At 37.8% G+C, this 13315-nt stretch overlaps 1 protein-coding gene across 2 annotated transcripts in view; it reads left to right on the top strand.

Annotated features, from left to right (window-relative positions):
* Positions 1-13315, top strand: part of SCFD2 (sec1 family domain containing 2) — a 398472-nt gene that overhangs the window by 36444 nt on the left and 348713 nt on the right. For both annotated transcript variants that reach the window (XM_079920247.1, XM_079920248.1), the window contains exon 3: positions 11275-11402. In XM_079920247.1, the coding sequence (XP_079776373.1) occupies positions 11275-11402 (128 nt within the window). The remainder of the gene's footprint in view (positions 1-11274; positions 11403-13315) is intronic.

The following is a 13315-nucleotide window of genomic DNA, read 5'->3' as shown; positions in this document are numbered from 1 at the left end:
GTGAAGGCATCATATTGAAGGAAGAAATGATGAGTATTCTTTGGAAAGAGAGGAAACTTTGATTATATATCATGTGGAGATTGTTCCTTTATTACTATGAACATTATAAAGCTTGTGTGCAATTGTTTATCCTGGATTTAAACAGTGTTTTATCCTGCACTGTGTTTAGTTTCTTAACACATGGTTGTGATCTCTGGAGTGTAAAGTCATTCTAGTGCATTTATGATGTGAAACCAGTCACACCAGTAGATTTCTATTAGCTATAGCTTGATAGAGAAGGCACATGCATTTTTTAGGACATTTAAAATTTTTGAATACCAAATTAAAAGTATGTAGTTCACAAGATTATTATGCTAATTGAAAGTTGATAACAGATAATACATTTATTCATGCTTTTAAAATGACAGGGACTTCCCTTATGGCGCAGTGGTTAAGAATCCGCCTGTGAATGCAGGGGACATGGGTTCGAGCCCTGGTCCGGGAAGATCCCACATGCTGTGGAGCAACTAAGCCTGTGCTCCACAACTACTGAGCCTGCTCTCTAGAGCCCGCAAGCCACAGCTATTGAGCCCACGCGCCTAGAGCCTGCACTCCGCAACAAGAGAAGCCACCACAATGAGAAGCCCGTGCACTGCAACAGAGAGTAGCCCCCGCTCGCCACAACTAGAGAAAGCCCGTGTACAGCAACGAAGACCCAGCACAGCCATAAACAAATAAACAAATAAATAAATAAAATGACAGCTCTTTCCTCAGGTAGAACAGTACATAGTAAATTTGTATGGTACTTTATTCTTAAGTGAATATCCTGAGCAAATAATGAAAGTCACTTTCCTAAGAGATATATAGGATTGATGAGACTTGGGGAGTAGATATAAGTGACTTGATCATATATTGGAGCTGCATCAGGGTTCCTGCTTTTTCCATTCTACTCTGCTCCTTCCCTGAAATGTACTTCAAAGCAATATTGAATTTAACGTTTTGAAGGGATCTTATCTTTTTCAGCAATGTATTTGATAGTTATGGGAACGTTCTTTAAGAAATGGGACAGTGGATACAATACCTCCTTAAAACAATCTCTTCCTTTCAGTTGAACAAGAAAGGCCGATTGTGTTGATGTGGTTTTTTGGGGGTCCTAGAACAGCTTCTGTGCAATTTTTGTTTTCTACTTATTATTGTAGTATAGTGGCTTTTCCACCAAAACTTTGTGACCTTGAACAAGGTACTTAATTTCTCACAGTCACAGTTTTCTTTTCTGTAAAAGAGAAAGTACAGTGGATGATTTCTAAGGAACCTTTGATTTGAATTCCTTTTATTTTATGATTTTCATGTGCTGTGTTTGGAAAATAAACTTCAGAACCTGAATTACGTTAGGGGAGTGGTTTTATGTCTGTTTTGTTCACTAATGTATCCCCAGTCCCAAGAAAAAGGCCTGGTGCAAAGTAAGCACTCATATTTGTTGAAAAAATGAACAAAACCCAACAGAAGAAACTTCAATAGGAAGAAATAAATGGATTATATTTAAAAATTAAATTTTATCTGCATACTTTGAAAGCATTATAGTTTTAATGTCCACCTTGGGGAGTTACTTTTGTAAGACTGGCTATTTATACATACATTTAACCGCAAGTAATAATAAATCTGATTCTAACCCTGTCCTGGTAAAATCCTTTGGTGGCTTTCCGTTGCCCTTTGAGTAAAGAGTAAAACTTCAGCTTGTTTTAGAAAGCTTTCTTAGATCTGCACCTTGCTTATTTTTTCAGCCGTCACCTTCCCCATCTTTTCCTGCCACCTCCTTCCCTTCCCTCCTATGTGCTCACACTCTTGGCTGCAGCTACACTAAACTTCTTTAGGTCCTCAGTGTCCTGCTTTTCCACCTTTTGGCCATCCCAGGTGTTACTCTTTTCCTCTCCTCATCTTTTATTTCCTATAACAGCTCTTAGTGCATTAGCTTATAACTAGTAGTTTAGTGTCTGTTCTCCCCAGCTGGGCTTTGGAGGCTTTCTGAGAGAAGGTTTGTGCCTGACTTGTTCACCCTTGTGCACTGTTACACCTTCAGTGACTGGCACAGTCCATGGCCCATGGGGTGTTGATGGTCTGAGTGCACTGCCACCCATGGGCACAGGATGCTGACATTCTGATAAAGCCAGAATATTTCTGTCCTTAATGCCCTGCGACCAATTTCCTCCCAATTCATTAAAATAAATTCTATTTAACAATACCTAATTTGAGTTAGTGACGAATGTTTAAAATAGGGCAAGTGGGATTTGGAATAGGAAGTACCACATTAGCCAGAGTGGTCAAGGAGGGAAGCCTTGAGCTGTTCTGACAATAGAACTGACATTGGTAGGTGCTCAATAAATATTTGTTAAATGAATGAGACCTAATCAATGAACATCTAGAGGAAGCGGGTTCTCGGCAAAGGGAATAGCCTATAAAAAGGCCCTGAGTTGGGAACCTACTATGACCCATTCAAGGGGCTGAAATCTGGCCAGTGAGGCTGAGACCTAATGGATGAAGCTGAGAAGGTGAGAAGCTGAGAGATGAAGATGTAAATAAAGAAAAGCACCAAAGTATATAGGCTTGTTGGCCAAAATAAGGAACTTAGATTTCAGTGTAACAGTAGTAGGAAACATGGAAGGGTTTTGAGCAGGGGAATGATATGATGTGATAGCTTTAGGAATTCACCCTAGTCCAAGCCATCAATTCTTGCCTTCACCGTACAATAGCCTCTTGCACAGTCCTTAGATCCATTCTCTAAAATGGGGCCAGAGTGATTTTTTAATAATGCAAATCTGATTAGGTCAGTCTGTTGCTGAAGACCCTTCAGTTGCCCTTGACAAAATGTTTACCATCCCTAATGTGGGTTACCAGGCCTTGGATAATTTGACATATGCTGAGGGCAGTGTCTGTCTAGATTTTCATGTTCCATTCATACTTTTTTTCATTTCCTTGAAAAGGTCTCAAGTTCTCTTCTCAGAACCCCTGCCCATGATGCTCCTCTTACCTAGACTGATCTTACTCCATTCTTTAACTGGCTAATTCCTGCTCATTTTTCAGGCCTCACTGTCACATCCTCAGCTACCCTCTGACCTCCACTCTCACACCCAGACCAGGTTCGGTGTTCTACTCTCTCCCTGAGCTTCCTTTCTGTGCTTTTGTCACCCAGTCTTCAGGCACATGCTCAGTTCCAACCTCCCTGCTGGATTGTTAGCTCCGTGAGGACAGGGCGCTGAAGGCTGCTCACAGCTGTGGCTGCAGCACCTCTGTGAGTGCCCAGCCTACGGGAAGTGCTCATATTCTGAGAAAGAATCAACGAAACTGCTTTCCAGTGCCAAGGGTCTACTTCAGTATCCTCTGTGTTTAGCTGTTTTCTCTTCTGTTGAGATGAAGGCTAACGGATAATTTTGTTTAAGATGAGGTAATTGTTTTAAAAAGTAGTCAAGAGGAAAGATGACTGTTGAAACCTCTGTGAATAATTTAATTAACAAACCTGCCTTCACAGCTCATTAAGCTCACCACTGATGGAAACCATTATAACCTGCTGTGAAAAACTATGACTCAGATTGCTCTCTGTTTAAAATTAGTTGAAAATGGTTATTTGGTGGTTTTTGTTGTTGTTGTATCACTGTATTTCTGTTGGAATACTGTGACTGTTATTGCAAATTGTGTGAGTAAACTTAGCTTCCTGTGCATGCCACGGAGAAACCATTTCTCTGAGTTTAGTCATAAGATAATGGTGTATCTTCACATTTTACCCCCACTCAGTCTCTTAATTGCATGCCTTCCGTTTGATTGAAGTAGCACCATGATTCAACATTTAGCCACTTTTTAAAAATTAATACTGTCTTTTTTATATTTTAATTGATGATGAATATTTCCTGTTAGTTTCTACCAGACTGCATTTGACATTTCATACATGCCAAATGGAGACAGCTTCTAAGATTTCATTCATAGTTGAGTAATTCTGGTGAATGAAAAGTCAGGAATTAACTGAAGGGACCATATCTTCCTGTACAGAAGTCTCCTGAGACTTAACAAAGCTAATTCTAGCAGGTTATTATTATGTGTATATTGCCGGCCTGTAGTCTTCTTCAAACATGATAATTTGTCATAATAATTTGACTTTTAAGGATACAAGATAATCAGTTTATTAAAAAAGGACATAAATTCAGTATGTATTTGACATCTTTTGTAAGTTACTGACAATATAGAAACTAATCACATTTCATAGTAATAAAGTGGAGTTTTTCATAGGATGAATATTCTACTTTTATATTATATCTTTCAAGGGATCTATTGAAACAAAGTTGTATTCCAGTAGCTACAGTGAAATAAAGTTTATCTCATTGGAAAACTTAACTTTAAAAACAGAGAAAAGGGTAGAAAATTGTTTAAAATATTCCGTAAGCTGTTGGGAATATTCTTTTGTTAACTCTCTTTCTTACTACCACTGGACTTGTGAAAAAGAAAGAGGGTTGTAATAAAAGAAGTAACAGCATAGGATATTCCCCTATCTTTCACTGAGTGTTACAAAATTAATCAAATTCATACACGTGAACTTGGAGTACCAGTGTCTAAGGGAAACCATATGAATATAGCTTGTTAAGGACCCAAGGAATCTCAGGAGTCAGCATTCTAGTTTGACCCTTTGTCTACAGAATAGTGTAGAATCATGGTTAATAGTTGGATTTTGGAGTTCACAGGGACCTGGGTTCAAATCCTTATCTACTGGCTATGTGATTTGGGTAAATTATTTTATCTCTTTAAGAGTCAGCTTTCTCACCTTTGAATGGGGCAATGATTCTTATCCTGGAGGGTTACTGATCAATGAGATAATATGGTCATATTGCCTGTGACATAGTGAGTTCTCAATAAATAAAAATATTTATAAGGAGATGTAAAGCCCCAGAGAGTAAACTGAATTACCCAAGGTCACAGAAGCAGCCCCTGGCACTTTGAGTGTAAATCTTCCTTCCTTTATTGTTAACTGTGGGCTGTGTTAGGCAAGTGGCTTCATTTTGTCTCAGTTTTATCTGTGGTAGAGTAGCTAGAGGCTATTCCTCCTTCTTTCTTTCCCAAGGAGATAATGAACATCAAATAAGAGCTAATAATACCTCAGTACAATTTAGACTTTAGTTTTTTGTCAGTTCAGTTATATAAATGATATATATGTAGAATGATTTAAAATTCAGCGAAGTCTTCTTAGAAACATTTAAAGAAGAAAGTTGACTAAAAGTGGGACATGATTGGCCTTGTGTCACAAGTGACTGTCGGTGGCTAATGGTGACCCACAAGGAGAGTAGTATGATATTGTTTGAAACAAAAAATGTGTAAAATCTTGAGAGCAAGCTTGACCCGCTTATGAGTTAATGTGAATCTACTTTGCTCTTCACTCTGTCCCATTCTATCCTTCGTGGGCCCACATGTGACTTTAAAGGGAGAATAGAGGATGTATTAAAAATTGGAAAAGAAAGCTAACATGAAAAGCTTAAAATAACTGATATTATAAATAATGGTTTCTCCCTGATGATTTGCATAATACAGGCATGGCATGGTATAGTAGAAAGATTACTGGCTCAGAGCCAGTTACTTGGGAATGAGTCCTGGTTTTGCCATTTATAGGTTGAGTGTAGTTACATAAGTCAGTTGGCTTCTCTGAGGCTCCTTATTTTATTTATTTATTTATTTATTTATTTGGCTGCATTGGGTCTTCGTTGCTGTGTGCAGGCTTTCTCTAGTTGTGGCGAGCTACTCTTCGTTGTGGTATGCAGGCTTCTCATTGTAATGGCTTCTTTCGTTGCAGAGCGGGCTTCAGTAATTGTGGCATATGGGCTTAGTAGTTGTGGCTCACGGGCTCTAGAGCACAGGCTTAGTAGTTGTGGCTCACGGGCTTAGTTGCTCTGCTGCATGTGAGATCTTCCCGGACCAGGGATCGAACCCATGTCCCCTGCACTGGCAGGCGGATTCTTAACCACTGCGCCACCAGGGAAGTCCCTCTGAGGCTCCTTAAATTGGGGCAGTGATATTGGCTTAGCTCATGAGGTGAGGATCACGTGAGACCTAAGAACTTGTTTTGTTAATTCTGAAATGCTTCTAAAATGGAATGTAGTGATGGTATTTAACAGTATTTTTTAATATTGTATTTTATTTACCTTTAAAAACTCTTCCTTAAGTCAGCCATGAAAAAAAGAAATTGTTTTTGGGTGGGCCGAATTATTAAAAAGATGTTGTCCAGCTGTTCCTGAATTTAAGAGAAAAGGCTAAAGGACTAAGCAAGATGAAGTAGGTTTACAGTAGAGCACAGAGTTTAGATTAGGTATAAATAGTATCTAATAACAATTTGATTTGTTTGAAGCTGTAGTGTTTTTCTCAGGCATATTATAAAATTTTTTTTAGATGCCTTCAAAAACTAGAAATAGATTTACATTTGTTTGTGTTGGGTTAGGTAGCATCCTGCTGAAGATGTAAAGATGATTAACATTACTTCTGATGTTTACTTCTACCCCAAAAGTTGTACATCCACTTTATAAGTCAGTCTGGAAATATTTATAGAACCTGAACTCCTCATAAAAGTAACAATTGTAGTTTTAAAATGTCTTGTAGTGTGCAGTCTACAGATTTTCAGGATTAAATTGATGAGGTAAGAAGCTGGCACCAAAGTCACTGCTTAAAAATCTTTGTACGAAAAACTCTAACTCCCTGTAGCTTTGATTCTCTAAGTAATCTGTAGTAAAGTTTCTTATTTTATTCCTGAAAATCAGAATTCTTCACATCAAACTGTCTTATGTAGGGCAATTGCTTGAGTTGGACTTAATATGTTTCATTATGAATTCTGCATTATATATTGTTGACCTTTTCATATTAGAAAATGAACCTACTGACAGTGGTTATCCATATGTGTATGTAAGTATGTGGAAGAGACTAATGTACTTCTAAAACAGGCTTCCTTCTATATATCTTATGAAAAGATCCTGACCACTGATTTTTTAAAAAATTTAAATGAAGTATAGTTGATTTGCAATGTTGTTAATTTCTGCTGTATAGCAAAGGGACTCAGTTATACATCTATATATACATTCTTTTTCATATTCTTTTTCATTATGGTTTATTATAGGATATTGAGTACAGTTCCCTGTGCTATACAGTAGGACTGTGCTGTACAGTGTTGTTTATCCGTTATATATAACAGTTTGCATCTGCTAATCCCAAACTCCCAGTCCATCCCTTCCCCACCCCCCTCCCCCTTGGGAACCACAAGTCTGTTCTCTATGTCTGTTATTTTTTTTCCTAGAAATCTTAGTGATTTATTTTATTTAAAAATTTTTTTATTGGAGCATAGTTGCTTTACAATGTTGTGTTACTTTCTGCTGTCTGTTGACCATGGATCTTTTTATTACTACTACTGCTGCTGCTGCTGCTGTGTTTATTGGGCACTTATTATGTGCTAGGCATTGTCCTAGGTCTTTAGATATACTAGCACATTCATTTCTCATAACAACCCACTGAATAAGTACTATTACCATCCCCAGACAAGAGAGGAAGAAACATGTATAGACAGGTTAATTAACTCTGCCAGGGTCATAGAGCCAGCAAGTGGGAGAGCCAGAACCCTTCGTGGTTGGGTTCCAGAACCCATGCTTCTACCAGCCTACAGTGCTGCTACCACTAGTGCACTGACCCTTTTGTGATAGCCCTCTGTGTATTGCTTATTCCCTCATTAGGAAACTAGTTTGGAGAGGATAGAGAATTATATAAAATATACTGTCATAATTATAGTGTGAATTTCAGTGAACTTTCCTTGACTTATAAAATTGGACCTCATGTGTCCAAGTTTCACATGATTTCATGTGGAACTTCAATAGTGTGAAATGTCTATTGGATCAACTTTTATGAGGATATTAGAGAAAGGCAGTGATTAACTCCTGAGCTCAACTCAGATGCAGATATAGGAGTACATGTGTAAGCCACCAAGCAGCAGTAAGAATGACTTAGTGAAGAAGTGGGCGCAGGACACAGCAGAGCTGCCGGTAAGTATGACTCTGATCTTCTTCAGTGCTGATTATTCAGAGAACCAGAATTAGTCCATGAATGTTAGCTTGGTAAACTTTAAATGATCATGTGTAATGCGGGGGTATATGTTCAGAAAACTGATATGGAGAGAAAGTAGACATTAGCAACTGTCGTATCTAGACAATCAGAATTGTTTATATCGACAAAGCAATTTTCGTGACCTGGCTCCACATCGGTGTCAGAGACCATGTAAACTATATATTTCTTCTTAATGTTTTAATAGAAAAGAACCTGAGAGTACAAGTCCCAGGTGACTTCAGTATACGTGAACAAATCGAGATTGTATGAAAAACATACTCAATATAAGTGGATTCATTTAATATATTACAAACCCTTGAGCATATTGAATTTTAAGACAGTATCTTTCACAGCAATAGTAATAATAGTAACAACCACCACCACCACACAACTCCTCACATTTGCTTTATGTGCGTTATCTTGTTTAACCCTCAACCGCCCTGTGAGGTGGTCACTGTGTTACTTCCATCTCACAGATGAGAAAACAGAGGAAAAGAGAGGATTAGTTACATGCATGAGGTTATGCAACTAGCAAGCATTGTTCGTTCATTCAGTATTTGTTGAGTGTACCTGGCCCTATTCTAGGTAGTGGGGAATTAGTAATGAGTATAAGAAAATCTCTGCTTTCATAGAAGGACTTTATGTTTTCCATAAGGGAGCTAAACAAGAAACAGAGAAACATGGAAACATAGAATGAATCAGATGGTAATATGAATTATGCAGGACACTAAAACGGTGTGAGGGAGAAGGGTATGCTGGAGTAAGTTGCTGGGGTGGGCTGTCGTTACTCTTTTACACGGGTGGTGAGGGTGACATCTCAGCAGACATCTGAAGAGAGAGAGGGATGTTGGTAGGAAGAGCATTCCTGGCAAAGGAGGGAAAGAGGTCCCTGTGCTTGGAGTGCCTGCGGAGGCTCAAAGGGGCCATGGAGCTGCTGTGGGTGAAGGGAGAATGGTGGGATTTGAACTCAGATTTATCTGACCCCAGAACCCCTATTTTAACCATTACAGTAGTCTGATGGGGCAACCACAGCATTAGCTGATGTACTGTGATCTTGGAGACACTGTATTATTCTCATGGAAAAGAGGGCGGCAGTAGAGTTCTACTCTAGAGGTTCTGTATGTAGAGTTGAGAGTATAGAAGAAATCCCTGTGGCTTGCGGTGCTTTGGAGAATAAAAGTAGGGAATGATTGCAGACCGTAAATTTGGGAAACTGGGAGGAGTGTACCTCCCCTGCTCAAAATTCCTCAGTGGTTCTCCATTGCCTTCAGAGCTTTAGAGAAATTAAGTAACTCTCCCAAAGCCCCATAGCAAATAGACCTAGCTTTAAAAAGAATTTTTTTTCTTATTGTAGTATAGTTGACTTATAATATTGTGTTAGTTTCAGATGTACAGCAAAGTAATTCAGTTATATATATCTATTTTTTTCAGATTATTTTCCATTATAAGTTATTACAAGTTGTTGAATGTTGTTCCCTGTGCAATACGTAAATCCTTGCTGCTTATCTATTTTATATATAGTGGTGTGTATCTGTTAATCCCATAGTCCTATTTTATCTCTCCCCCTCTTCCCTTTCCCCTTTGGTAACCATAAGTCTGTTTTCTATGTTTGTGGGTCTGTTTCTGTTTTGTAAATAGACTCATTTGTATTATTTTTTAGATTCCACTTATAAGTATAGACCTAGTTTTGAGTGATGATAAAGACTTTGTTCATGACTGCTGAACTATGCTACCCTTCTCAGAAAGTGAAATCAATCTCATGTTGATTGGCTGCTCATCACTTACAGACTGAAGTCAACAAGCCTTGGCGAGGAAGGCAGGGCCCTCCTAGAGTAGCTCCCACCGTCTCTTTTACACTTACTTCTACTGCCCCTCCCCTTCCACCTTAGCATGGAGCAACTTTGCTTACATGTCTGTCTCTTCTTCCAGACAATAAATCATTGAAAGCTTTTGCCCTGTTTTGTTCTATATTCCAACCACGGAGAATAGGACTTGGCATGCAGTTACCTGCTCATTTAAATTAAACTTAGAATATTAATTTTAATATTAATGATGACAGTTTTGGTCAGATCAAAAGAAGTGGAATATGTTGAGCAGTGATGTTAGTTAATGCAGAAAAAATAGATAATAATAACCTTTCATTAGTAGTTGTTTTTATTATGTGTCAGACATTAAACTCAGTCTGAAATACATCATTCCAAATCAAATTCAAATGTGAAAGATAAACCTTATTAGGTATAATTTTAGAGCTAAATTTATCTTATTAGATACAACTTTTAAGATAAAACTTTTGAAAATGTATTAATTTTTAAACTATTACTAACTGGATAGTAGGAGGTGTTTCTGGAGCTTTAAGTAGAGGAAAATGTCCTTAGAAAGGGAAAGAAGTCATCTTTGTTTCTTTGTACTCAGTTTTTAAAACGTTACTACAAATGTGTATACTTGGCTACATGCAGAGATCTTCCGGAAAGAACACTGTACTCATTTATAATGGGGATGTGGCACTTTGGGTGAGACAGAGGGCTGTTGGAGAAGTGAGCCCAGATGAGACCCTGCATAATGCCCTGCTTCGTGCTCTTATCAACGGTTAACTGTAAGGGCTTTGTCAGTAATGTCCTTCCAACCCAAGGCCCAAAGTGGGCTACTTAAGGCCATCGTTTCATAGCCTAATTCCTGATTGTCATTCACTAGGAAATCTACTTGTTAGGAATTCTGTTGAGTAATTTTTGAATAGAAATTCTCATTGCTGATTGCCTTCTGTTTCTCAGACAAGTACATTACCTGAAATTTATATGCTTGTAATCACTGATACATCATTTTTGGACATGTATTTAATTTTGGCTTACATAACATTTATATGTTACTCTAGCAATGTTCAGTTATACTCTGAAATACTTTTAAGTGCAAATTCTCAAAAAAAAATGTCATACCGTTTTCCCATACTTCTCATAGCACAGCATGCCCCCCCTTTTAGGTGGCTTGATTTTATTGTTTCCTTAATTTCTCAATATTTTGTGCTGATTAGAATGGGTGAGATGTTCTTTATTTAATCCTAATACTTAAAACTGTCAGTGGGAAGAACTACGTTAGTACTTAGAAAAGATGCTTAAGAAATTATTTTGCTCGCCGCCCTTTCCGTTATCCAGTAGAAATTTACCTAAAGCTCTTTCTGTGGTTTTATTGCAGTGACCCGGCAGCCAAAGCCCTGTGGGAAGCCTTATTGAACACCAAGCACAAAGAGGCAGTGATGGAAGTCCGGAGACATCTAGTGGAAGCAGCAAGCAGAGAAAACCTGCCAATCAAGATGAGTATGGGTAAGTTATCCACTTACCCACAGACAGTGACCGCCGGCTCTGAGGAAGCTCATTTAAGTCTGCTCTGATCTGTGGGCCGACCTAGCCAGCATGGCGTCTAGGTAAAAGTATTGAAGACGTTTGTAAACTGATGAAAGAGTGGGGAAGGAATTTATACACATGCCCTCGGGGCTCAACCTTGAGCTCTTTTCTTAGACTCAACTTTGGGAAGTCCAACAGAGTCCTTGCTTACAAGGCATCATGTTGTTAGTTATTTGATCTAGAACTCTCAGAATTGGTCTGAACTTCCTCCCCTTCATTCTGTCCCACTCCTACACCCCTGCCTCCACCTCCACACTTACTGTGCAGAAGTGATCGCTTATTAGTTTAGACTTGATGAATGAATGACTGTGCTGACAACTCAGTTGAGGAGATGGACACGTTCTGTCCCGGCCTCTCACCCTTAGAGTGGTCTGCCGATTGTCTGGTCACATCAGTGTTGCCCCTTCTTCACCACAGTATGAAATGCCTGATTTTTCTCACTTCCTTTTTTTTTCACATGGAGCTTTGTCCTTAGTATTAGAAAAATGGGGCTGCAAGGAATTTAAATTTTAAATGGCTTTTTTCTTTGGATTAAAATGTCAGAGAACTAATGTTTTTATTGGAGAAAAGGAATCTGGGGTTTTACCCTTTTTAAATTAAATAATTTTATTAGTATGGAAATATTTAGATATGGATATTGAATCTGGTTTTAATAGGTAGAATTTATTTCTGGAAACTTGTAAAAGTTTATTTCTCTATTTAAAAAATAAGGTTTCTCTTATAATCTGCTCTTAGGTATCCAATAAATATTAGTACATTTTACTAGATGGGTAAATTTTTCTTGTTGAGATTTCTCACCCAAATTCTTGATTCCTAACGAGTACAAAAAAAATCAAACTGTCAAGTTGAAATAGAAGAACAGAATTTTGGAAGTAAAAGAATGTGGATGAACCTAGAAGGAAAAAAGTTAGAGGGTCGTAATATGAACAAAAATCATAACTTTCAGTGTCTTAGGTGATTATATATGAGGGCTTTAAGGAACATGAAGGGTGATAAGAAAAGTGAAAATAACTAACATTTATTGAGCACGTATGATGTGCCAGGTTTTCTTCTAACTCTTTACATGTGTTATTTAATCTTCACTGTAATTCTGAGACGGGTGCTATGAGTATCCCATTTTTCAGATAAAGAAGCTGGAATAGAGAAAAATTAAGTTGCCCAAGCCCATACATCTGATAAGGAGTAGGACTGGAATTCAAATCTAGACATTCTAATGTGAGGGAATATGCTTTTTATTTATAAAATTATCCTAACTTCATACAACCAAGGCCAGAGTCCTACATGTTGTTTTGAAGTAGAAATAAAGTTGTTTCTTTGAGATCATCCTGGCATTCGACTATAATTCTTGTATCTTTCTCTCCTTCCTCCCTCCCTCCCCTCTTTCTTTCTTTCTTTCTTTCTTTTCTTTCTTTCTTTCTTCCTTCCTTCCTTCCTTCCTTCCTTTCATTTTTTCTTGGCTTTTCTTTCCACAGTTATAGGTACACATTAATAACATATGTTTACCTAAAATATTTCCTTATCTGTGAATATGTTGAAATAAGAACTAATTCATTCACATCATGAATAGAGAAAAGTAGGAATGCGCAAAGGGTCTGGGTGATAAGGTTAATTTATATTGCATTGCAGTGATAAAACCTTATGATGCTATCACAGAGCATAAATCAGTTTTTATTGCTCAATCAATGCAGGACTCTTGAAAGATCAAAACACTTTACATTTCTAAAGCTCTGTATCTTTTAAAAATAATCAGAGCCAGGAAAAAAAAAAAAAAAAAGCGGGTAGCCCCATAAGGAATTCAATTTAAATATTTGAGTTTTCTGTCAACCAAAAAA

This window comes from Stenella coeruleoalba (genome assembly GCF_951394435.1).
Source record: "Stenella coeruleoalba genome assembly, chromosome: 4".
Lineage (NCBI taxonomy): Eukaryota > Metazoa > Chordata > Mammalia > Artiodactyla > Delphinidae > Stenella > Stenella coeruleoalba.
Note: the sequence above shows the minus strand (reverse complement) of the source record. Positions and strands in the feature narration are given on the sequence as shown.